Source organism: Heterodontus francisci, chromosome 18 (assembly GCF_036365525.1).
Source record: "Heterodontus francisci isolate sHetFra1 chromosome 18, sHetFra1.hap1, whole genome shotgun sequence".
Taxonomy (NCBI): domain Eukaryota; kingdom Metazoa; phylum Chordata; class Chondrichthyes; order Heterodontiformes; family Heterodontidae; genus Heterodontus; species Heterodontus francisci.
In genome coordinates, this window is record NC_090388.1 from 48,979,362 (window position 1) to 49,007,008 (window position 27,647).

Genomic DNA, 27,647 nt, shown 5'->3' on the forward strand with positions numbered 1-27,647 from the left:
CTAGGTGACAATACACAACTGGTTTAATAGATCAGCTGGTATCACACTGTTAAAGCGGAGGAAGGAGTTTCAAGAGTCTCCATGCAACTAATTCCTGTTAGTAGAGATGGCAATACATATTGTTACAACTGAGGAGGGAGGAGTGCACTGTTAATTCAGTCCCACTTCTCCACAGGTCACAACATATATTCAAATTTTCCCACTACCGAAACAGTCAATCATACACTCTATTTTTCCCCAGAATAAAGCACACCAACTAGGTTTCTTTAATAAACAACAAAATTATCCGTTTATTATAAACCAAGTCTTAACCAATAAGGAAGTAAACATACCACACGAATTGAAATGCTAAAGCCCCTTATTTATCCCTCAAAACACACACACACATACACAACTGGTTAACTGGGAAAAATAAAAGGGATTTTTGTTTACAACTGTTACAAAGAAATAGAAGGAATAAAAAAAAAATATGCTGAAAAGAAGGTATGGAAGGAACTCCTTTGTTGGTTAGGCGTCCCAAATGTGAATAGGCGGCTGTCAATGGGATCTTCCTAGTACAGTTCTTTCCAGGCAATGTTGATGATCAGTTTTGGGCTAGGCTTTCCAAGAGGTGTAGCTACAGAAGCCAAATAGGTTTTAAAGTCATAGAATCATACAGCACAGAAACAGGCCCTTCAGCCCATCATGTCTGTGCCAGCCATCAAGCACCTAACTATTCTAGTCCCGTCTTCCAGCACTTGGCCCGTAGCCTTTTATGCTATGGCATTTAAAGTGCTTATCTAAATACTTCTTAAATGTTGTGAGGGTTCCTGCCTCTACCACTCCTTCAGCCATTGTATTCCAGATTCCAACCACCCTCTGGGTGAAAAATATTTTCCTCAAATTCCCTCTAAAGCTCCTGCCCCTTACCTTAAATCTATGCCCCCTGGTTATTGACCCCTCAGCTAAGGGAAAAAGTCTCTTCCTATCTAACCTATCAATGCCCCTCATAATATTGTATCCCTCAATCATGTCCCCCCTCATCCTTCTCTGTTCTAAGGAAAACAACCCGATCCAATCCAGTCTCTTTTCATAACTGAAATGCTCCAGCCCAGGCAACATCCTGGTGAATCTCCTCTGCACCCTCTCCAGTGCAATCACATCTTTCCTATAGTGTGGCACCCAGAACTATACACAGTACTCCAGCTGTGGCCTAACTAGCGTTTTATACAGCTCCATCATAACCTCCCTGCTCTTATATTCTATGCCTCGGCTAATAAAGGCAAGTATCCCATATGCCTTCCCCATCACCTTAACTACCTGTGCTGCTGCCTTCAGTGATCTATGGACAAGTACACCAAGGTCCCTCTGACACTCTGTACTTCCTAGGGTCCTACTATCCATTGTATATTCCCTTGCCTTGTTTGTCCTCCCAAAATGCATCACCTCACACTTCACAGGATTAAATTCCATTTGCCACTGCTCCGCCCATCTTACCAGCCCATCTATATCGTCCTGTAATCTAAGGCTTTCCTCCTCACTATTTACGACACCACCATCTGTGGTGTCATCTGTGAACTTACTTATCATACCTCCTATATTCATTAATGTACACTACAAACAGCAAGGGTCCCAGCACCGATCCCTGTGGTACACCACTGGTCACAGGCTTCCACTCGCAAAAACAACTCTCAACCATTACCTTACCCTCTATTTCCTGCCACTAAGCCAATTTTGGATCCAATTTGGCAAATTGCCCTGGATCCCATGGGCTCTTACCTTCTTAACCAATCTCCCATGCGGGACCTTATCAAATGCCTTACTGAAGTCCATGTAGACTACATCAACTACTTTACCCTCATCTACACATCTAGTCACTTCCTCGAAAAATTCAATCAAGTTAGTTAGACATGATCACCCCCTGACAAAGCCATGCTGACTATCCCTGATTATTCCCTGCCTCTCCGAGTGGATATTAATCCTGTCCCTCAGAATTTTTTCCAATAGTTTCCCAACCACTGATGTTAGACTCACCGGCCTGTAATTACCTGGTCTATCCCTGCTACCCTTCTTGAATAATGGTACCACATTCGCTGTCCTCCAGTCCTCTGGCACCTCTCCTGTGGCCAGAGAGGATCTGAAAATTTGTGTCAGAGCCCCTGATGTCATCTCCCTTGCCTCACACAACAGCCTGGGATACATCTCATCTGGGCCTGGGGATTTATCCACTTTTAAGCCCGCTAAAGCATCTAATACTTCCTCCCTTTCAATGTTAATATGTTCAAGTATATCACAATCCCCCTCCCTGATCTCTACACCTAGAGCAGGGAGGCAGCAACAAGGTTTTAGTTCCACACATTTGATGCAAGATTCTTCAAATACAGGAGAAAATGGGAAATATACTTGATGCAGAACTTCTTTTCAAGAGAAAGAGATGTGTTGTTTTTTCCTGGCAAGTCAGGAAGCAAAACTTCTTTTGTTTCAGGCTAAACACCAACTGGCTTACCAGTTCAAAATGAAAGTACAACTTTTCCCAAGGTCTAGTCTCACGACAGCCATAAATCTTGGCTTGTCACTCCTCCGCAAACCAAAACCAGCCCTGTTGTTTTTATCTGAAAACAGATGCCTTCCAGTAAGACTTGTTTACTAGCTAAAACCAGGAACCTTCTGGTAGTTTCTTTAAAAAAAAACACAAAGTTCAGCAATCTCTTTAAAATTCCAGATGAATAAGTGTCCATAATTAAAATATAAGTTCTTAAACCATATACTACAAAAGATACAGGCGCAATCTCAGAACAATATACTGTCAGATCAAAAGTTAATAAAATCTTTGTTGCAGTGCAGTATAAAGGCTGACTTGTGCAGCTATTAGGTTTAAAGACTGAATAATGTGTTATTGCTCATGATGCTCAAGGAAGGAAAGGGAGAATGGCTAATATGTTACCTTGCTGCTTTCACCAAGTCCTTAAACTTTTTCCAGCAATGGGGAGAGAGTAGTATGAGCTAAGATGGGAGTGAGACTTCCATTCAGCTGGGAATAGTGCATCTTTCACTGCTTTTATGGTTCAATAAGCAGTGTGTTGAGTTTGTTCAATATTCTATCACAGTTTTATTATTTTAGTTTCATAGATGAACAATTAAGGAAAAGCAAGCTGTAAAACTTCTCAAATACAGAGACAAATGCAATTCATCCAATTGCAGGATTCCTTGCACTACCTGAGCAATAATCTATGGGCTCTTGCAGCTGTCATTCACATAGACTTTCTTCAGATTCACAGAGTGTACAGGAACACCTGCTCAGGATTCTGCCAAAGTTCCAGCCAGTTGCTTTGAAAATTCATAACTGTTTAGCTTAACATCAGGTGTCTAAGGTGCAGCACATGACCTTACAATAAAAGAAAGCAACAGATACGTTAGTTTTGAGGATATGTGACATTTTTGGCATTTCTTGTTTTAAACAGCCAGCTGTCACTTCAATAAGTAGATGAGTGTTGTTTTATACTTAAGTACAAACTTGTGATCAGATGTATTTATCCCTTAAAATTGCAACTGGGGTCCTAACTATGTAATTAGGACCCTGATTTAGATAGGAAAGAGGCCTTCTGCTTATTTCAGACAGACAACTTTGAACCCCCAATGGTAGGCCCCTATGAAAGTGCCCAAGGAGCAATCATCAGCGTTAATGAGTCAGTAAGGCTACCAACCCCATTCTTCGGCCGTTATCACTCCATCAGTGCCAATTTTCCCAACTGAAAATCAGCCCAACCTATCTATATAATGGCTATTTCCAGGAGCAGTTTGGGTCCATGAGAACTCTCATTTGTTTGGAGGGTCTTAGACACACCACAGATCCATATAAAACTCACCTGAGAGCCTGCACAAATCTACCATTCACCACACACTAATCATGGCCCTATACATGAGTATCTATACTGGAGTTCCAGAAAAGATCCTGAGAATCCATGTTTCAATGCCAATGTTTCCTTGACTGTTCAAGAAATAGCCAATTGGCAATATGGTCATGAGAACATAAGAAAAGACAAGGATGAACAAAAGGTGATTGAGCCCAGCAAATCTCGTCCATCTAGTACTCAAGCTTTCCCAGCCTATCCTCCATGTTTTGAGTGGATCTAAAATTTGATACCCTGCCTGGTAGAGAATTTTGACCATTTATTATTATTAATTTAGAGATACAGCACTGAAACAGGCCCTTCGGCCCACCGAGTCTGTGCCGACCATCAACTACCCATTTATACTAATCCTACATTAATCCCATATTCCTACCACATCCCCACAATTCCCCTACCACCTACCTATACTAGGGGCAATTTATAATGGTCAATTTACCTATCAATCTGCAAGTCTTTGGCTGTGGGAGGAAACCAGAGCACCCAGCGAAAACCCACACAGTCACAGGGAGAACTTGCAAACGCCACACAGGCAGTACCCAGAATCGAACCGGGGTCGCTGCAGCTGTGAGGCTGCGTTGCTAACCACTGCGCCACTGTAATATTGCTAGACACAAACCTACTATTACTCCCAAGTCCCTTTTTAAGTCTAATCCATCCATTTTATACTTATATTGCACATTATTTTATCCAATGTGCAACACTTTGTAATTATTAGTATTAAATTTCATCTGATATCAGTCTGTGTAAATGATCCAATTCCCTCCATAAATCCCTATCTACATCTTGTTTCCTTTCTCTGCTGCCGATTTTAATGTGATCTGCAAACCTGGAAACCTTGCAGTTGGTTTCAGTATCCAGATCATTTATGCCAACAAGAAACAACAGTCAAGTTCTGTCTGTTGCAGACTTCCATTCAACACCCCTCTCAGTCTGACAAGACACATTCTACTAGCACATTGAGGTTTCTATCCATTGGCTAACTTTGTATCCAGCTCCATCCTCTGACCTCTAGATTAATTTAATTTATTTTCAGGGAATTTTGTCAAAAGCCTTTTGTAAGTCCAAATAAATTATATGGAATTACACTGTCTATTTTATAAGCACCATTGTCAAAGAAGTCAAGAGGTTTATAAGGCATGTTGATTCAATTTATATAATTATTATTTCTATCCAGGTCATACTCCACTTATCCAATAGCATGATTGAAGTTACTTTGTCTGCTATGCCAGTTAGGTTATCAGGCCAGTGATTGGATTTGTTTCCCATATATAAATACAGATATGCCCACTCCTAATTCTATACCTTAACCAATGACTGTTTCTTGACGATAGCCTTTCCAACTATTCTCATCCTTGAAATATTGTGGTATTTTCATTATATCTTTTCAGTTATTCTTCCATATCCCTGTACTGCCCCTAAAGTTCACTACTTATTTGTTCTAATCACCCATTTCAGGAATTGTTTCTTTAACCTAAAGATTCAGCCCGCATCTTCCTGCTGCATTTGACAGGCTCCAAAGTTTGGGAACCCTACTGGAGACCTGCAGGTATGCAACCAAGCTTCTTGGGGGGTGGGGGGGGGGTGGGGGGTTGGTGGGGGGGGGGAAGGGATGTATGTTTCCTGCTCCATAGGTTTACCCACATTGTGTCATTTATTTTATGTTATAGCTGTGTCAGATGATGACCCAGTGTTTGTTATTCTGTTTAAGAGCTCTTTCACTACAAACATAAATAAAAGTAAAGAAAGCTGCAATCTCACATGGCTAAAGGTAGCAGCAGCGCAGGACCCAAGTTTCAAGAATGTGAAGTGCCTCCCAAAATCCGAGTGGGATGAGGGGTATAGGTTAATTTTCACTGTAATGTTGTCACACTTGTCGCAAGACCAGGAGCCTGGTGTGCTATTAAAACTGAACCACCAAAGAATTAAAATTAATTTCCTCTTAGCAGCATCTGATTCAGAGGATGAATACAAAGAAACAAAGCCAACAAACATCATTTGGATTGTTATAAACCAGCTATTAGCATGGAAGATTTTCCTCTGGAATGGTGATCAAAGCGAGTTGGTGCCCATTCAAATTTAGCAAAGCTGGCACATCAGGACTTAGCAACAGTGGCAACACAGTGCAATGGGAGGCACTTTCTCTGGAAAATGTAAACAAACTTGTCTATCTAAGTAACTGATTAAATGGCAGCAAGAAATAGAACAAAAATTATTTTTAGACATAACAGTTATGTTGCATTTCTTTTGCCAGTAGCTATGTAGAACCTACCAATTTTCCTTCATAATTTGCACTTTTGGATGTGATGGCTCAAATATTTTTGATCTCTTCACAATAAACAGTTCCATTTTCCATATAATTCCATGTAATAACAATAATAATAGTGTCAGCAAGAAAACAAACTTGAATGAGATGGAAATGGTAATTGTATAATTAAAACCATGATTAACGGAGATTAAAATTTTTAATCAAGAGGTTAATCTCAATTAACATTTTTTTAATTATTTGACCGCCCTGATATAAATGCAAATTGTTGTTATTGTAGACTCCAAAATACTGGAAAAGGCACAAAGTATAAAAAGTCATGGTTTGTTGAGGTGGAGGAAGGCACACCTCCAGATTCCCCTAGAATATAAATCTTTTGCCTTCAGGGTTTCACTCACTAAATTCTTTTTCTCTCCAGCATAAGTGTCGGAAGGTTGGGTCTGCAGCTTAAGTTGCAACAAACTCGTGTCCCACCGCACTTTGTGAAATTACTTCTTTTCACATGTTATAGGCTTATAGTTAACACAGCTTTTGAATTGTCAACTTTTTTGAAGCTGTTGGTCAGCTTTTGCTAGTCTTCTAGGTTGGCATGTGTGACTCAACATGGATTAGAGATCTAACCTGGGATCTTCCTGTCTGTACATCCTACTGGATACGAGTTAAGTCTGAAAGGATAGATTTTAGTCTGATCAGCCTGGGTGGAGCACTAAGAGGAAAACCAGACAGAGAGGTTTGCATGCCTGGAACAGCCCATCTGATTCTCCTCATTAAATTAGTATAAATGAAAGTATTTCCCACTGAGCCAATGCTTAAGCTGCAATTTATATTCACTCCACAGGGATTCTGGCTTATCACATATATATATTGGACAGCCAGGATGGTCAATGCCCACGGACTCTCTTGCTTTGGTACTGCTTACCTTACCCATGCCAGCGTGAGCATGTCCCATCTTCACAACCACGGGGAATTTGGGAATTGAGAGCTGAAACACAAAGAAAAGCGAACTACTTAAGACCTCAGTCTTGTTCAATTTTACCAGTTATTATACATACAATATTCAGATATTCCTTTCATTTTCCATGTTTTTTTACCCTGTTTCCTCTCGGCTTCTATTTCTTCTAGTTTGATGTGCACTAGATCATGCCTGGTTAATACAGGAGGCCTTTATAATCTTTGTTAAAGCAGTGAACAATGTTTTATGAGGGAAGTCTATATGCTAACAGTAAACAGCATAATTTTTCAAATTGTATCTGTTTGGCGCCTTGTTAAGAGTTTCCTCTTGACAGTCCAATTACTATTCCTGAATCGGTCACCAAGAAGTTGTTAACTCCCTTACCTCCTGGGATGCTTTCCTTTAGGAAGTGCAAACTAGTGGCAACTGATTCAGTTGTTTCGGGGGGGGGGGCGGGTTGGGGTGCGGGATGGATGGCGGTGGTGAAATTTCTCTATTTACTGCATCCAGTAATGCAATTAGCACATTCATTTTGAAAACATTTCAGTGTCACCACACATAGTAATCACAGCAATTCTTCCAGCCCTAGTTGAAAATGATCGGTGAGAATTTGAGTGTTACCTCTCTGTTACACAACATCATGGTATGTACAAATGGAACAAATTGTGCATTAAATACCTACAAGACGCTGCACTAAGCAAGCTTCTACAAGATGCTTAAGGAGGACAAGGAAAAAGGGCTGATTTGGACTGCATCAGTTCAACCTGGAGCATTATAATGCTGAGTGTGGTAAGATGGTAAGAATCAAAACTACATATCAGACAATTTATCATCAGCTGTGATGCCAGCTGTCTCTGCCAGGCATGCCAGCTTGTACCTCTTCTTGCTTTCTTTAGTTCATTGGAAGCAGAATGGGTAAATTACTGTGCTTATTATTTGGTTCACTCTACCTTTCATGTTTGTTGTGCAGCTGTGGTATGCAGTCAGAGTTCATGCCCTGTATTGAGGTATTGGGATCACTATTAGATTATTAGGGGAGTAGGTATCCTAATATTATAACAAGCGTTTCAAGCTACCTTTGTACCAATCTTTTTTTTAGTTTGTGATTTTACTTTCAATCATAAAGAATGCAAATAAACTTACTAGGAGACCTGATTTGGAGCATTTTGTGAACCCAAATGTACACAGAAGCTGAATTAAAGTACTGTTAAAACTGCACAATGGTTGAAGCACCAAGCTGATGAACAGATTCGGTAATTGTTGTCAGTTCAGTTCCCTTCCAACCAGCACCCTATATTTCTGACCATATTATAATGACATTAATCCTTGGTGCTATTGTGCTCAATAACTGTGTTACTTTATGTCTCTGCTGATATTTAACTCCTTTATGCAAAGATAATCCCTGGCTTCTCTACCGCAAACCATCTGATTAAAACCCTCTCCCTTGTCTCCTCTGCCCTCACCTCCAACAATAAGTGTGAGGAGCTCATAGATTCTTTGTCATTAAGATCGAGACCATTCGATCAGCTGCCTCTGCTGCATCCCTCCCTTCCATTAGTTCACCTGGTCAAACTTCCTAGAAAGCTCCCTCCCTGCCCTAGCCCTGAACTCGCAGCTTTCTCTAGTTTCTCTCCTATCTCCCCTCATGCCCTCTCTGAGCTCATATTGTCCATGAGACCCACCTCCTACTCCCTCAATCCTATTCCCACTAAACTACAGGCCACTCAACTTCCCCTCCTGGTCACCATGTTAGCTGATATTGTTAATGGTTCTCTCTCTTCAGGTGTTGTCCCTCTCTCCTTTAAATCTGCCATCCTCACTCCTCTCCTCAAAAAACAAACCCTTGATCCCACCGTCCTTGCGAACTACTACCCCATCTACAATCTTCCTTTCCTCTCCAAACTCCTTGAATGTATTGTTGCTTCCCAAATCCGTTCCCATCTTTCCCGAAACTCCATGTTTGAATCCCTCCAATCAGGTTTCCGTCCCTGCCACAGTACCGAAGCGGCTCTTTTCAAAGTCACAAATAACATACTATGTAACTGTGACAAGGGTAAACTTTCCCTCCTCATCCTTCTCGACCTGTCTGCAGCCTTTGACATGGTTGACCACACCATCCTCCATCCACCAGCCTCTCCACTGTCATCCAGCTGGGTGGAACTGCTCTCACCTGGTTCCATTCTTATCTATCTAATCATAGTCAGAGAATCACTTGCAATAACTTCTCTTCCCCTTCCTATTGCTCATCTCCATGCTGCCCCTCAGCAACATCATGCAAAAGCATCAATCTTCACATGTCTGCTGACGACACCTAGCTCTACCTCACCACCACCTCTCTTGATTCCTCCACTATTGCTAAATTATCTGGCTGCTTATCCTGACATCCAGTACGGGATGAGTAGAAATTTCCTCCAATTAAATATTGGGAAGACTTATGCCATTATTTTCAGTCTCTGCTCCAAACTTTGTTCCCTATCTAATGGCTCCATCCTTCTACCTGGCCACAGTCTGAGACTAAATCAGTCTGTTCGCAACCTTGGTGCCATATTTGACCCTGAGATGAGCTTCCAATCACATATTCGCACCATCACTAAGAGCACCTATTTCCACTTCCTTAACGTCAGCTGACTTTGCTCCTGTCTCAGCACATCTGCTGCTGAAACCCTCACTCATGCCTTTGTTACCTCTAGACATATCTATTCTAATGCACTTCTGGCTGGTCTCCCACATTCTACCCTCTGTAAACGAGGTCATCCAAAACTCTGCTGCCCGTGTCTTAACTCGCTCCAAGTCCTGTTCCTCTATCACCCTTGTGCTCGCTGCCTTACATTGGCTCCTAGCCAAGCAAAATCTTGATTATAATATTCTCATTCTTGTTTTCAAATCCCTCCATAGCCTCGCCCCTCCCTACCTCTGTAATCTCCTCCAGCCCCACAAACCCCGAGATACCTGCCCTAACTAATTCTGGCCTCTTGAGCATCCCCGATTTTAATCACTCCACCATTGGTGGCCATGCCTACAGTTTCCTAGGTCCTAAGCTCTAGAATTGTCTCCCAAAACCTCTTCGACTCTCTACCTCTCTTCCCTTAAGACACTCCTTAAAACCTACCTCTTTGACCAAGCTTTTGGACAACTGCCCTAACATCTCCTCATGTGGCTTAGTATCATATTTTGTTTTATATGCTCCTGTGAGGCATCTTGGGATGTTTTTCTATCGTTAAAGACTTTATATAAATATAGGTTTTTGTTCTTATATGGTCAAGCACAGTAACTCGTCCAGTTCGTCTGATACTCTTAACCATCACCTCTTCTTAAACATTTTTTTGTGGAATGTTTGAATTCATGACCCACTGTTTCTTTTTCTCTCTCTTCTTGCAAAGTGCCGAGGCTATTGTCAGCACCTCCACAAGGTGGGACCGTTTCATAATTCTTTATTAGGAGGGCAGTAAGTGCAATGCCACACCCTGCCGATTTGTGTTCAATATGCAGGAGCTCGGAAGTGAGTAGGGCTGAGAGTGCAGCACCATGTGCTCTTTGTTAGTGTACAGTTTGGCAGAGCTCTGAAATATGGAAGACTGCAAAAGAAATTCCGCACTCTGTCCCTATGAGCACTGAATGATTGGTCACAGTCTTCTGGACATAGAAAATAACAAAGGGAAGGGACCATTTTCAGGTCCCGAATCCTGAACCTGCTCGGTTGAGAGGTGCGCGGCAGGAGGAATCTTCCAGGAGGCGCCTCCGTGTTGACAGTCCAATTATGGATGGTGGGCGGGTTCCAGAGGCAGGACTGCTGGACATCAGACCCACTCAAATGGTGGCTCGCAGCCCCAATGTGAGACCAGTGGGAGTGCTGCAGAGGGCCAGGCAAAATGAACACCAGGGAGGCACTGCAGCCACCATCAGTGAATGTGGAGCGGATGAAAAGTTCACTGCATATGGCAGTTGGAGACATCCGTCTCCACAATTTTATCATTCAATAGTAAGGCTGTGATAGAGGCAGTTAGCAGCCTAGCCATTTGTGGCCACTAAGCTCTACAACAGCCTTAGAAATTACGAGGAGTGGTCACAGCAGGGGACCCATGTGCCATTCGTAAGATCTCATTGCTATGGATAAATACAGGCTTATTGCCCTTGTTATCACCCTAATTGGCCACTCGCTGTCACATCTCAGACTGAAATGAATCACACTTGAAATCACATCTGTAACTTTAACAAAGATTTAACGGGGCTCACCCACAGTATTGGTCCTTCAACTGACTCTATGATGTCTTGGTCAACTAATTCCTTGATCTTTGCCTCAACTTTCCCTCTCAGACCAAAAGGTGTTCTGCATACAGGCTGAACTACAGGCGTCAAATTCTCATCAATGGTTAATCTCACTTGGCGGTTGTGCAATTTCCCAATTCCTTGAAACACTGGTCCAAACTCCTCTCAAAGCTCCGCATAGGATTTCTCAGAATTCACTTTCATTCCAATGTGTAGCACCCCCAATGCTTGGCCACTTTTTCTGCTCAGAAGAGGCTCACCATCCTCCTCAATCACTACAAATTCTGCCTCCACACTCTGATCTCCAGCTCTTACACTCGTGAAGCATTCAACTGTTTGAAATGGGGTTTTAGATGTGTAAGGATAAAGCTTTTTGACACATTTTCGAGATGTGTACTTGATTCTCTTTGTCTTCGGTTCCTCCCACAGTGGTCTGCTGCTGACATTACTGTCACTGCCTGAATCTACAATAATGCTCACTTCAACAGCCCCAACAATCACTGGAACTTTCTCATGGTTGGTTCCATTGACAGAAAACATGTATCCATGATTGTTATTTGTGTTCTCACTCTCTGCATCTTCTTCAACTCATCTCACAGTTGTACTACTTCCATCTCTCTTTCCTTTACATTTCTGCCAGGCTTGCCACTCTGTTCAACTTTGCTTCTGCATTTCTTAGCAAAATGGTCTCTGCCCCTACATTTTCTACATATCTTTCCCTTGGCAGGGCAGCAATCATCTCTTCCATATGCCCCAAGTTGCCATATCTGAAACACTCTCTCTCAGACTTTTGCTGTTTCAAATTTTGTCATGTCAATGGTGGAAATGGGACCAAGTTTCATGCTGTGAACTTGTCCATCTACTGCTTTCAATGCAGCTGCTATTTTCAAAGTGTCATCCAATGTTAAGTCACCTCCTCTTTCCAGCAGTCTAAGCCTCAACTTATCCGACTTGCAATGTTGGACCACCTGACCCATTATCTGGTTCTTCAAATCCGTTGCAACATAATTACATCCATCTGATGCCTGCCCCAAATGAGTGGCATATTGGGCTACTGTTTCCCCCTCTCTCTGCCTCATTCGACAGAAAACATGCCTTTGGAATGTGGCATTTGGCATCACCACATAATGGTCCTTCAAAGCTTTCATTGCTTGTTCATAATCTGCCTTTTATCCTGTGTCAGGTAACGTCTTGAAAGCCTCCCTCATCAACGCACCCACAGTGAACAGCAATAAGACCCGTCACTGTGCTTTTCGCGCCTCCGCCGCCTCGTCCAAAAACAAACCACAACTGTCAGCATGCGCTTCAAACTTCTTCAGCCACGCTTCCATTTCATACTGACGAAACTGGCATCGCCTGTCAGATCAAATGGCTCAATTCTCTGGACTGCAGACATATCAGCCCCAGCAAATGCCATGACACAATCCTAAATATCTCCGAATTTACCTCGTTGCCAATGTCACATCTCAGGCTGAAATGATTCATACTTGAAATCACAGCTGTAACTTTAACAAAGATTTAACAAGTGTTTTATTAAAGACTTCTGTAGAGTTCTTGCTTACTGCTCTCACTGTGGCTACAAAACAATTTGACCTTACAACGACCCCCAGGTCAGGTGTTTAACCCAAAGCACAAAGCTACTTTCAGTTTCCCTTCCAAGTACCATATATTCTCTAATACTCAAGCCCACACATACAATCATGACACTTGCCACTACCAGGTGGTTAGCTACTACCACTGGGAGCACACCTCTGGCAAAAGTGCATGGAGGCAGGAACGCATCAGGGAACCCACCTGACACGCAACTATCTAAACTTCCACCACCTCCAAAACAACTTCCAAGGGGCCGGGAAGATTCCAGCCATTGTGTCATTAAGTGCTTATGTGGATTTAAGTTGAATCTGATTTGATATTGGCCCATTCTTCAGATAAATATAATGGATTCTGCCTTGCTTCATGCTCAATATTCTTAAAAATGTTCTTTTAATAGTCATTAAATATCAAGGTTATATTTGTTGCTGATAACTGAAACATCTGATTCAAATGGGTTATGTATCGCTTGGTGGTGCTCCCTATTATCACAGACACACAAAAAAAAAGTCAGATTCCCAAAGGGCCTTCAAAAGATCTTCTAGGAATATATAAACCAGTATATGAGATTACTATATCACTGGCAACAATTGCATTGAATGGAAAGACAAAGCCGAGCCCCCGAGTAATTATGTTGCACATTAAAATGAACTTTTTCATCTACATGGGTTGAAACATTGCGCTGTCCCCTTGGACAGTCAGTGATTCTATGGGATAAAACACTGTTCTGTCCCCTCGGGACAGTCCGTGATTCTATGGGATAAAACACTGTTCTGTCCCCTCGGGACAGTCCGTGATTCTGTGGGATAAAACACTGCTGCCCCTCGGGACAGTCCGTGATTCTATGGAATAAAACACTGTGCTGTCCCCTCAGGGCAGTCCGTGATTCTATGGGATAAAACACTGTGCTGCCCCTCGGGACAGTCCGTGATTCTACGGGATAAAACACTGTGCTGTCCCCTCGGGGCAGTCCGTGATTCTACGGGATAAAACACTGTGCTGTCCCCTCAGGGCAGTCCGTGATTCTACGGGATAAAACACTATGCTGTCCCCTCAGGGCAGTCCGTGATTCTACGGGATAAAACACTGTGCTGTCCCCTCAGGGCAGTCCGTGATTCTACGGGATAAAACACTGTGCTGTCCCCTCAGGGCAGTCCGTGATTCTACGGGATAAAACACTGTGCTGTCCCCTCAGGGCAGTCCGTGATTCTACGGGATAAAACACTGTGCTGTCCCCTCAGGGCAGTCCGTGATTCTACGGGATAAAACACTGTGCTGTCCCCTCAGGGCAGTCCGTGATTCTACGGGATAAAACACTGTGCTGTCCCCTCAGGGCAGTCCGTGATTCTATGGGATAAAACACTGTGCTGTCCCCTCAGGGCAGTCAGTAATTCTATGGGATAAAACACTGTGCAGTCCCCTCAGGGCAGTCCGTGATTCTATGGGATAAAACACTGTGCTGTCCCCTCAGGGCAGTCAGTAATTCTATGGGATAAAACACTGTGCTGTCCCCTCAGGGCAGTCAGTAATTCTATGGGATAAAACACTGTACTGTTCCCTCAGGGCAGTCAGTAATTCTATGGGATAAAACACTGTGCTGTCCCCTCAGGGCAGTCAGTAATTCTATGGGATAGAATGTTTACAAATGTTTTGTGAATCTTACAATCTGCTGTTTGTTGACTTGGCATTCCCGTTTCAATAACATCCACTTATTATAAATCTTCCATTATTTTGGCTACTGTTTGACTCACGGGAAAATGCAGTGATTCACGTGTACAAAAATAACCCCTTGTTTCCCTGCCAAATCCTCTGTTAAAGGAATTACACTATTGCTTGTGCATTCCGAAATTCTTTATGACATTCTCAAGTATGGAAGTTTAAATAAATGTGAAAGGTTTTCTTATTTTGTTCCATGCGCTCTGGAACATTCCCACTCAAAGAGACAAAAGTAGTCAATTCTCCTTAAGGCTGAGCACAAAAGCACAATAGCAGAGAGTGCACAATGGATCCTGAAAACCCCATCACATGTGGTAAGAGAAATGCATACTCATGGCGTCATTAATATATCAGAATTTCAAACATTAAAGGAGAAATTTCCACTGTAAGCCATGTGCAATTAAATTCAAATCACATTTTAAAAGAGATTTATGATTTTGCCGCGTGACGCACAGTGGAAATCCTTCCCCCAAAAGTTGCTGTTTTTGAACAATTTTCTGCAGGACAGTTCTCAGCCCATGGCCTATGTTGTGTTACTGCCTTCTTCAGCAATAAGGTACCAAACAATCTTGAGTTGAAAGGTGATCATAAAGTAGGTTCTTTATTATTAAGTAAAAGGTTTACAAGTGAGCTCTATAATACATGCGTGACTACATGACTAACACAACTCCAACTGAGTTATCACATGTTGGTTGATGTCACTTCCTGTGATGATGTGTGAAATACTCAAGACGGTTCAAGTGGTATCACAACAAATCTCTACTTCCGTGAAAGGAAAAACCATGGCAGTATCATCACCTCCAATTTTCCATCCAGGTCAAAGACCATCCTAATTTGAATACATTTCTGGGAGAGGAAAGTGATTTTTAAATGCACTTTTATGCAGTTAATGTGTGAGGAACATTTTCACATGGGGCTAAGTGTTAATGATTCAGAATTGTCCTGATTTCTGTTAAAATCAGACACGCAGGTGATTAAAAGAATAATGTTCGAATCTGCTGATATTTTATTTTCCTTTCAATGGCTAAGGAGAAGAGAGATTTTTGCTGTTTCCTTAGCACCATATAGACTATTAGTTATTCCTGAAAAGAATGTTAACAAGTGAATGATTAACAAGACCCTTCCTCTTCATTGCTGCTTTGCTGTTCTCAGTGATGAAGCTGATTATAATCTGGGGGTTGCTTTGGCTACCAGCTTGAGATGCCTGTCTGCATCACTGAGGCCCCAGGCTGTGCAGATGTAGCTGACACTACCCACCTCCTTATCCTGCTGCCGTAAACAGACAATGTAAATTAAACAAGAGCAACATCCATGGGAGAGAGGGAACAGATGTTGCACGCTGTGCCTCTTTGATCTTTACTGTAAGTTACATCAGGGCACTGCTTATTGAATCCTAAGCAAACAGCTTTTTGTCTAGAGTCATCAGATAACAAAAGTCAAAGGAAGCAAAGACATTCTTTTCCAGAAACATCCATGTAGATACTTTTCCTCCTTGTAATGTCTGTGTGCCCACTGTCTGTCTGCAAAATGTTTTTTGTTCCACTGAATTAACCAACTGACTTCATCATTTGCGTATGTCCTACATTATTTCAGCCCTTTTTCTAAATACAAGACTGTTTAAACTCATTTAGTGATGCTGCATTCTCCAATAATTCCTAATTATACAGGAAGATGCTCATGTTCATTTATCTCTGTCGCCCCCTCTTTCCATATTGGTGCCAATAATTTCTACGGGGTTTCTCCTAATCTCCCACCACAACGTCAATGGAAAATTGGCAGAAAACACAGCAAAACAGGAAAATCAGCTTCTCTGGGTTTCTACTGATCTGCTAAAGTTACAGCAGAGATGGAGTAAGGCCTGCAGGGATTCTACCCCTGCATGTCTTAGGACTACTGGTTACAGGCATTGGAGAGTGATGAATCTTTGGAATACTCTACCTCAGAGGGCTGTGGAGGCTCAGTCATTGAGTATGTTCAAGGCAGAAAGTGATAGATTTCTAGATTTTAAGGATATCAAGGGATATGGGGATAGTGTGGGAAAATGGCATTGAGGTAGATCAGCCATGATCTAGTTAAGTAGCAGAGCAGGCTCAAAGGGTCGAATGGCCTACTCCTGCTCCTATTTCATTTGAAATAGGGAAGTGCTGCTCACAACCTTTTGAACATTTCAACATATGCCATCAGAGAGCATAGTGCATATAGTGCATAAAACCTGTGCTCCCAGGGTGTTATAATAAGGCAGCTCAATTTTTTTAAATTATGAATTTTATGTTCATCAAAGTGAGCGATGTTAGTACTGGGAAATGGAACACTTTCCGTTATGGATAAGAACTGTAAGCAACATTCCCAAGTCATGTATAGCACAATTGGATGCAAAGTAAAAAAATCCAATCTGACCAATCTTTGTCAATAGACCAAAGTTCACTACTTGTCAAATGCGAACAGGACTGTATTGGTAATTTCTCCAGAGCTGCTGACAGTCTCCATAGAGATTTGTTCAGCTGCAGGTTATACATTTGCTATATTTATTCAAGGTTAAAGGACAGTACCTTGCTATCAAGACTGTGCAGTAAGGAAATCCCAGATAATATATCGTATAGGAAAGGCCCCAATTATTCAGTCTATTTCTGCCCATCCCCTCCCTAAACATCTATTCATCATGATGCAGATTCCTTGCTTTAACAACAACAGATTTATATTTATATAGCAACTTTAATGTAGTATCATGTCCCAAAGCAATTCACAGGCAAAGAATAGGGAATAATCAGGCAAGATTTGACACCATGTCAAAGGAGGAGATAAAGGAAGTTCATCCATTTTACTTATACCTGATTCAAACACAAAATTCCAACCAACCAAACCCGTAAACATTCAAAAGCAAAATACTGTGGAAATCTGAAACAAAAACACTCAGCAGGTCTGGCAGCATCTGTGGTGACAGAAACAGAGTTAACGGGAGGAATTTTATGCTGGTGGTGCGGGGTCTCGATGTTGGGGGAAACCAACGCTGAGATTCCTGTGTCGCCTCTTTTCCGGATTGCCTGCTGCATTTAGTGGCACTTAAGTGGACAATGGCGGGCCTTCCACAGGATTTAGGACCCCGTTGCCAGAAGTCCCGCTGTTGGAGAGCTGCCGGCCAATCAGAGACCGGCAGCTGCAGCGCCACTGTGGTGGTGTGGCTGCTGCTGGAGATGATCATCCTGGAGGCCGAGGATCGTCACGGAACCCAGACCTCAGGTAGGTCAGGGCAGAAAGGGTTTTGCAGGGTGGGGGTCACCAAGGAGGGTGGGGAGAGGGGTCAGCAGCAAGGGCAAGGGTTGGCCCTCAGCGGATGGAAAGATGGGGAATAGTGCAGCAATGGTGGTGAAGGGACGACGCCCTAAGGGAATTGGAGTCTGAGTGGGTGATAGCTTGTCTGGAGTGAAGGGGTTCTGAATGCCTCCTCCTTGCCACCTCCTCTATCACCCTTCCCAAGGTGGCCTCTATATGCCTGGTGGCAAAGACTTCTGCCACGTAACAGCGAGGTTGTGGAGGATGCAGCAAACCAACACAAACATGGGGAGATGCTCTGGAGATTATTGTAGGGTGAGCAGTCTATTGCTTAAGAATGCTGATGGTCTGCTCCACAATGTTTCTGGTGGAAGCATGACTCGCATTGTAAGTCATTATCCTCCGTGGTCAGGTGGTGGAGGGGGATCATCAGCCATGTTTACAGGGGATATACCTTGTCTCTAGCAGCCACCCTCTAGTTCTTAGTGGTGGTCCAAAGATAGAGGGACTACCTCAGGATGAAGGCATCATGGCTGCTGCCAGGATACTGGGCATTCACCGACATGGTGGTTTGGGCATGATTGCATATCAACTGCACATTAATGGAGTGAAACCCATTGCTGAACTTTTTCCAGTTGACATTTGGGGCCTGCAGAGCCACATGCATGCAGTCAATGGCTCCCAGCACCAATGGGAATCCTGCTACCCTGGCAAAGCCATGTGCATACTCAAGCTGCTTCTCTCTAGTTAGAGAAAACAGTGAACTTGCCTTTCCTCACATACAGGGCCTCCATCACCTCTCGGATGCAGAGATGGATGACACACTGGGGTATGTTCGCAATGTCACCTGATCCCAGCTGGAAGAATCCGATTGCACAGAAGTTTAAAGCAAAGGTGATCTTGATGGCCACTGGCAGCCCTATTCACACCCTGGTGTGAGGCTGCAGGTCTTCTTGAGGGAGGTAACACAGTTCTGTGACCCACTCCTTGTTGAATCTGATCACCTCAGGCATTGCTCCTTGGTGAGGTGGAAGTAGGAGGAGTGCTCCCTGAAAACCCTTGGTGGGTAGGACCTTCTGTGGGGAGCCCATCTCCTTCTCCCTCTGCACACAGCTTCTGCACTCTGCAGCCTCTGCTCCATATGCCTGTCGTATTGCAGATCCAGAGGTACTGCAACTACAGCCCCATACCTGCTGCAGCCTTTAGGCTACATTTAGTGGAGGCTGCAGGGCTCCCAGTGCTAGGCTGAAAAGGCAGTGGGAAACCTGCCTCGGCCATTCATAGCACCACCCCCCCCCCCACCCCTATTTAATGGCGCATGGGCAATTAAGTGCCCAGCACGAGGATCCCTGTCCCTTTAAAGACAGAAATCCGGCCTCCAAGAGCTACTGGCCAATCAGTGGGCTGGCAGCTCAGTGGTACCGGCAGTGCCACTGGAAGTGGTGGCCACTGCCAGTACTGCAGGAAGCATGGGACCAGGCCCAGTACTGGAGACCAGGACCAAATGTAAGTGAGGCGGTGTCACCAGGGCCAGTGCAGCAGGCCCCAATGGTGTGGGTGGAGAGAGGGTGGGCATTGTGTCGAGCAGGAGGGGGATTCAGAAAGGTGGGTTGTTTTTGCTGGGGGCCCTCCGTGGGCCACAGATCACCTGTGGAAGAGAGATCCCCCCACCCCCAGGCCCACAGGGAGGTCGCTTCATTTCAATGGACAACCTCCCCACATGGTGGAAGCCCCCACTGCCGCTGGCTTAATGCCAGCAGTGGCGGGAAGAGGCCCTTCAGTGGCTGGTAATAGGTCTCTTAACAGCCTCAATTGGCCTCTGGGTGGGAAGGCCATCGTCGGCCTATTCCAGCCTCGACTTAATTGTGGTGCGGTGGGAAGGTGGCAGGCCCTCCGCAACACCGCCCCCCCCACCACCCCCTCCTGTTGCAATTCTATGGTCCCCCCCCCCCCCACTACCTGCCTCCTAGCCTGTCTCAGGTTGGCCATTAAATCCAGCCCTTTGCATGGACAGATCACCATTGTGCGTCAAATCAGCCAGATCTATCCACAGCGATAGTTTCTGCTGCTCACATGGTATGCCCTCACTCGCGCCCTTCCCACCACAGGCAGTGCTGGAATTGCTGCCCGTGCCATTTTCACACTTTAGGACTTGTATAGCACCGGACCAGGGACACTATGGAGCCCAATTTCACAGCCCTCATCTTTCGATTAGCCACTTTACCATTCTCCGGACTCAAAAACAATTTCAGTTCATAACTTATGCCCCCATTTTTGTTGTTGTTTTTGAATGAATGGTAATGATTCTGCTTTTCCCATTTGCTACTGCTCTAGACACATCTTTTTGTTTTTTTACGTTTCATATTATCATTTCTTTTGCCTTGCATCATCCTCCCTTTTGTAATTTAATCTCTCCTGCCCTTCACCCGGTCTCACATCTTCCTTTTTTTCTTGCCCTCTCCGCCATTTCTTACTTAAAATCCGTTACATCTTTAACCTTTTCCAGATCTGATGAAAAGTCATCGACCTGAAACGTTAACTCGGTTCCTCCACAGATGCTGCCAGACCTGCTGAGTGTTTCCGGCATTTTCTGTTTTTATTCCATAATAATTCAACCCTGACAGGTTAGAATTCCACTGCATCAAGCCCCCTTCCCATTTTTCCATAATGAATTCCTGGTCAAATCACAGCCATGTAGCAACATAGAAAAATTTAGGACACCAAAGGAGGCTATTCAGCCCATAGTGTTCCTGCCAGCTGAAAACAGAGCTACCCAGCCTAATCCCACCTGCCAGCTCTTGGTCCATAGCCCTTTGGGTTACGGCACCTCAAATGTATATCCAAGTATTTTTTTAAAATGCAATAAGTGTTTCTGCCTCTCTCACCCTTTCAGACAGTGAGTTCCAGATCCTTCACCACCATCTGGGTGAAAAGAATCACTCAACACCCCTCTAATCCTTCTACCAATTACTTTAAATCCATGATCCTTGGTTATTGACCTCTCTGCTAAAGAAAATTGATATTTTCTATTCACTCTATTGAGGCCCCTCATAATTTTATACACCTCAATTAAATATCCCCTCAGCCTCCTCTGTTCCAAAGAAAATAATCTCAGCCAATCCAATCTTTCCCCATAACTAAAATCGTCCATTCCTGGCAACATCCTCATAAATCTCCTCTGTACCCTCTCTAGTGTGATCACATCCTTCCTTTAATGTGATGACACAATACTCTAGCTGTGGTCTAACTAGAACAGATACAGTTTGAGTGTAACCTCTCTACTCTTACACTCTAGGCCTCAGCCTAAAGTAAAGTATCCATTGTGTTTTCTTGACCACCTTATCTATCTGTCCTGCTATCTTTAAGGATCTGTGGACATGCACTCAAGGTCCCTCTGTTCCTCTACACTTCTCAGAATCCTACCATTTATTGAGTAATAAGCTGACACTCTTCCCTGTATAGAAGTAGCTTCCTCCTCCAAACTTCAGTGAGCAAAGACAGAATATTTTAGATGTCTAGTCCCTATGAATGTTTTCACATTGAATTGCTAAATGATCCACAGATTTCCAAACTGCCTTATTTACTTCAGTTTACAAAAATCCTTAGTGCTAACATAACATTTATAGAAAATCGGTTCTTCTTTCCCCCGCCCCCCCAGGATTCACGTGAGACAATACTGCAGGCATGTTCAAGGAAGAGTGTCAGTTTATTCTCATCATGGAGACTGTGGCCATGCATTGCTCTCAACTTTCCTTGTACCAAGGGCCTTTAGCCTGCTCAGAGACAGAGCACTGTATGTTTCCCCAGGAAGCAGTAGCTCAAGGAAATACTGTAGAAGTTTCTGTTTGAAATAATTGTTCTCCAGCATAAGATAAATTTGAATTGGGCTATGGGACAATCTCAGTGACAGCCTACATAAGAAGTTCTTGATCTTGATTGTGTCAAGCAGAGAAAGTTAAGTCCATAAGGAGGTAGAGATTTCAAACAGTATGACCAGTAATACAGAAAAGCTCTCATTAGTTTTCCCTAATGTGCTTTAACCATAACTTCAGAATGGCATCTCCTACATTTTTTTTCAAATTCAGTATCAGCTACTGTTGTGGTCTTTTTGTTGAGATTGAAAATCTGGTGTTAAGTCATGTCAAACTGAACCGTTTTGTGATGTGGATTCCAACTGACCATAAACTGGGTTGAGATTGCCTTACCACATTTCATTTAAGTCCCTTACAACCACCAAACACTGTCATCCCATCAGGCTTCGGATACAAAAAGCCCATGTCTAATCCACTGAGCCACCCAGTTCCCCAAAAGTAAAACTGTGAGAATTAATTTCTTTTCCTGGGCTATGTGTAACCGTACCTTGTGCAGCAGTATTTCAGGGGAGGAGAGAGGAGGGATTCTCAACTTTAGAGCTGTTTATACAAAATCACAAAGCATTCTGATTTTTATTCCCATAAGTAATGCCTCATTTACAGTCTATCTCATCAAGACATTTCCACTGTCAAGAGGTCAACAGTGTTAGGGTCCACCCATATATGACTCTTCCCCCTGACTTTCTCCCTCCCCTGCAAGAAGATGCTGCAGCTTCTTTTAGCATGACTCAGATCAGGAGCCAAGTGGAAAAGAATTTGGATCCACATTCTGCCACGTCAATAATTATTGTGTTCTAAAGCTAAGTTTTGAGATGCAGGTTATGTTGATTTTTGAGAACTGGTGAATTTGATTCCAAATATTCCTCACAACATCCTGCCACCTCTCTTCTACCCCACTGCCACCTCCCCCAACATACACAAACACACACTCATCTTAATTAAAAACACACATGGATCCGACACATTCCAAAGTCTTTTGGACTTCAGAATTTTTGAGATTTATTTCTGACAGCTCAGCTGTGAGCAAGTGCTAAGATACCCCACTATCCCAGACTTGTGTATGATGCTTCCTTTCCAATTATGAAACAATTTTTGTCTGCAAAGTCAGAATGAGCTGCTTTGATTTGGGTCAAACAAGAAAAGGGGACAGGGATGTGGGAGCCTTGAAATAAATCGAACATCAAAACCAGAACTTGTTGAAGATAGAGTCCTGCCCATTGCAGCTCTCTTTAAAAGATCAATAAATTAGAAAGGCTTCAGATTATTATTAGCATAATTTTTCTCCATCTCCTGGGCATTTTTGAGAGAATGAGAATTATAGACACCATCAGGCAAACTGGCTGGGAGGAGAAACTGAATCCAACAACATGAGGGACTGGAACTAACCTCAGAGACGCTGTATAATTCAGCCACTCTGTCAGTTTAAAATTACAACATTGACTACACTTCAAAAGTACTTCATTGGCTGTAAAGTGCTTTGGGATGTCCTGAGCTTGTAAATGGTGCTATGTAAATGCAAGTATTTCTGCGTCTGTTAACTCAGCTTTGTCATGCTGTTGCACTTGGAAAAGCCTTTCAACCAATATATCTGTATGGAATCAGCCATCAATACAAATCTAATAAAATTAAACATTGAAATGAAATGTTGAAAGTTAAGACTTTTTCCTACGTGGAATGTGTTTGGTGCTATGTTGGCAATCACCTTCTAAGATTCATAAGGGAAATGGAAAGAAAATCACACTGGTGCAATAGATGCTGCTATACTGGAGTTGATGCCAAAGTTAAGTGGGGCAGTTTAAAAGGTAGGTGTTGTTGACAGTGCTATCAAATAGCACTCACTCACCAATAACCTGCTCATCGATGCTCAGTTTGGGTTCCGCAAGGATCACTCAGTTCCTGACCTCATAACAGCTTTGCTCCAAACATGCACAAAACAGCTGAATTCCAGAGGCGAGGTGAGAGCGATTGCCTGTAACATCAAGGCAGCATTTGACCAAGTGTGGCATCAAGGAACCCAAGCAAAATTGAAGTCAATGGGAATCAGGGGGAAAACTCTCCATTGACTAAAGTCATAACTAGCACAAAGGAAGATGGTTGTGGTTGTTGGTCAATCATCTCAGCTCCAAGCCATCACTGCAGGAGTTCCTCAGGGTAGTGTCCTAGGCCCAACCATCTTCAGCTGCTTCATCAATAACCTTCTTCCATTATAATTAAGTGAGGTTATCCACTTTGGTCGGAAGAATAGAATGGCAAATTATTATCTAAATGGAGAGAAACTTCAGAATGCTTCGGTGCAGAGGGATCTGGGTGTCCTCGTGCATGAATTGCAGAAAACTAGTATGCAGGTACTAGGAAGCGCAAGGGGAGAGCCAACTGTGCAACAGCCCCAACAAACAAATTTCTCTGCAGCACCTGTGGAAGAGCCTGTTACTCCAGAATTGGCCTTTATAGCCACTCCAGGCGCTGCTTCACAAACCACTGACCACCTCCAGGCGCGTATCCATTGTCTCTCGAGATAAGGAGGCCCAAAAGAAAGTATGCAGGTACAGCAGGTAATAAGGTAGGCAAATGGAATTTTGGCATTTATTGCTAAAGGAATAGAACATAAAAGTAGGGAAGTGTTGCTGCAACTGAACAAGGCATTAGTGAGACCGCACCTGGAGTATTGCGTATAGTTTTGGTCCCCTTACTTGAGGAAGGATGTAGTTGCATTGGAGGCAGTTCAGAGGAGGTTCACTAGATTGATTCCAGGGATGAGGGGTTTGTCTTATGAAGAGAGATTGAGCAGTTTAGGCCTTTACTCTCTAGAGTTTAGAAGAATGAGAGGAGATCTAATTGAGGTATATAAGATGGTTAAGGGGATTGACAAAGTAGACGTAGAGAGGATGTTTCCTCTGGTGGGGCAATCTAGAATGAGAGGTCATAGTTTTAGGATAAGGGATAGCAGATTTAAAACAGAGATGAGGAGAAATTACTTCTCTCAAAGGGTCGTGAGTCTGTGGAATTCACTACCCCAGAGTGCGGTGGATGCCGGGACATTGAGTAACTTTAAGGAGGAGATAGACAGATTTTTAATTAGTAAAGGGTTGAAGGGTTATGGAGAACAGACAGGAAAGTGGAGTTGAGGCCGAGATGAGATCAGCCATGATCGTATTGAATGGCGGAGCAGGCTTGAGGGGCTGAATTGCCTACCTCTGCTCCTAGTTCTTATGACCTTATAATATCAGAATTGGGGATACTCACTGATGATTGACAGTGTTCAGTTCCATTTTGTAACTCTTCAGATAATGAAGCAATCCATGCCCACATGCAGCAACACCGGGACAACATTCAGACTTAGGCTAATAATTGGTAAGTAACATTTGTGCCACACAAGTGCCAGGCAATGACTATCTCCAACAAGGGAGAGTCTATCTATCTCCCCTTGACGTTCAATAACATTACCATCAAACTCTTCGGAGTTCCCACTGACGAGAAGCTTTACTGAACCAGCCACACAAATACGGTGGCTACAAGAGCGAGTCAGAGACTCAGAATCCTGCGGAGAGTACTGCACCTCCTGACTCCACAAAGCCTGTTCACCATCTACAAGGCACAAGTCAGGAGTGTGATGGAATGCTTTCCAATTGTCTGGATGAGTGCAGCTCCAAAAAGAAGCTCCACACCAACCAAGACAAAGCAGCCTGCTTGTTTGGTGCCCTATCCACCATCTTAAACATTCACTCCCTCCACCACTGCCACACAGTGGCTGCAGTGTGTATTATTTGCAAGGTGCATTGCAGCAACTCTCCAAGGGTCCTTCGACAGCACCTTTCAAACCTGTGACCTCTACCAGCTAGAAGGACAAGGGCAGCAGACACATGGGAATATCACCACCTGCAAGTTCCCCTCCAAGTCACACATCATCCTGACTTGGAACTATATTGCTATTGTTTCATTGCCACTGGGCCAAATGCCTGGAACTCTCTTCATAACAAAACTGTGTGTGTACCTACATGGACTGCAGCAGTTCAAGGCAGAGGCTCACCACCACCACCACCTTCTCAAGAGTCAGCGGCGTTCACATTGCATGGATGAATTTTTTTACATGCAAGTGGCACTTCGGCTGAAACAATGGATAGCAATCTAGAGCAGAAATGTTGGCTGAATTTCCCTTCCTCCTAGCCCAGAGTTCACAGACTCAACTTGATCTTCCTGATCTGTGTGACCTCCAGGTCACAAAATTCAAATGGGACTAATCGTCAAATAAAACCCAGAAGCATAAATAGGACCAAAATATCTGGACTTTGATGGATTGCTAGGGGCTGTAGATTGAATATTTCTTTCCTACAGGAGTAGTAGAAGGGGAAACTCTGTGTAATTGTAGGCCTCATATACCTCATATACCTCTGGGTAGCTGGTACACAGTGGCATAAGTAAAGGAGTGGTAGGAAGTTGCCTGCTCAATCACCTAAATGCATTCAGTGTGGCTTAAAGAGGCTGAAGGAATGGGGAGAAAATAGAATTATCCTTAGTTTCTTTAACATGAAAACATAAAGCACTGGAGAAAAAGATGGAATATCTGAAAAAGATGTTAAAACTAATCATAATCATCACTTATTATCAGATATAGCCTTATCTGTGCGTATACAAGCTGTGCTTAATCAGTTGTACTCTCAAATACAAAATGCCAAACTCCAGTATGCTGTGTACTCCATGAGCATGTGGGAACAGTTAAATAAATAATTTATCTAGGAAGCGATCAAACTGATGCCTATGTACATAGACATTTCTTAGAAACCCAACCTAGACAGTACACTGTGCAGGAATTTAAACTTGCATTTTCAGAATGAGACTAGTGTCTGTTTTTGCCCATCCTCCCAGTTTTAATGCAAAGCCCACATGGACACCATATGATAAGACGTCAACGCTTTCCAATTCCTGTTTTACCCCTTAGCTCTCCCAATCTTCCCCTTCACATAAAGTAGCTCATCTTATGTACGGAGGAATGTAAGATAAGAAACTGGATATGGAAAGCAAATCCAGAACATTTCACATTAAATATGACACCATTGCAAGGGGGACAGAGGCTTAAATAGTGAAAATCAAAGTCAGGAATGATTTCAGGAATTGTTTCATACCAAGGGTAATTGTAACTTTGGGAAATGGTGTGAAATGGGAGATATTCAGGAGAATTTTAACTCCCAAAAAACGGGTGGGTTTGGGATGTGAAAATTTTAATTGAAACCCAACCCCAACCAGCCCATTTCTGGTTTTAACAGAGGCAGCGTGGTTTGGTCATTTAAACATTATAATGAGAATGCGTGTACCAGAATTAACCACCATTTTAAGTTTAACCCTGGCTGTTGGGTTTGGGAAACCTGGCAGATAAAGGAAGACCAGGATCCAACAGGCAAATGCATTTCTACTTACCTGCTGGATTTAGTTTACATGCTTCATCCAGCTTCCACAATTGGGCACAACCCCCTGCACCCAACTCTTATGATCTCCTCCCCACCCATCGCGACCTTTCTGATCTCCCCTATGGCCTCTGAACTTCCTTCTGCTCCAGACCCCAATATTCACCTGAGCTCTGGCCTCCGATCTCCCCTCCGGTCTTCAATATTACCCATCTCCACCCCAGCCTTTCTGGTCCCTGGCTGCAGCCTGGCGCTTAAAGCCTACCCACCTGACAGCCAGTCTGGCTGGTGCATCCGGGTAATCAGATCCTGCCATTAAATTTGGCTGGACCTGATGAAAACTCATTCCTCTGGAGTTCCTGACTGAAAGATTGCCTCCTCACTCCCTCCGTGTCTCCGAGACAAGGTCAGGGCCATTAAATCAGTCAT

General features: G+C 43.3%; 1 protein-coding gene across 1 annotated transcript in view; it reads right to left on the minus strand.

Annotated features, from left to right (window-relative positions):
• LOC137379610 (synapsin-3-like) overlaps positions 1-27,647 on the minus strand; it is a 280,557-nt gene that overhangs the window by 40,596 nt on the left and 212,314 nt on the right. Inside the window, exon 6 of the mRNA XM_068050679.1 lies at positions 7,073-7,135. Within this exon, the coding sequence (XP_067906780.1) occupies positions 7,073-7,135 (63 nt within the window). The remainder of the gene's footprint in view (positions 1-7,072; positions 7,136-27,647) is intronic.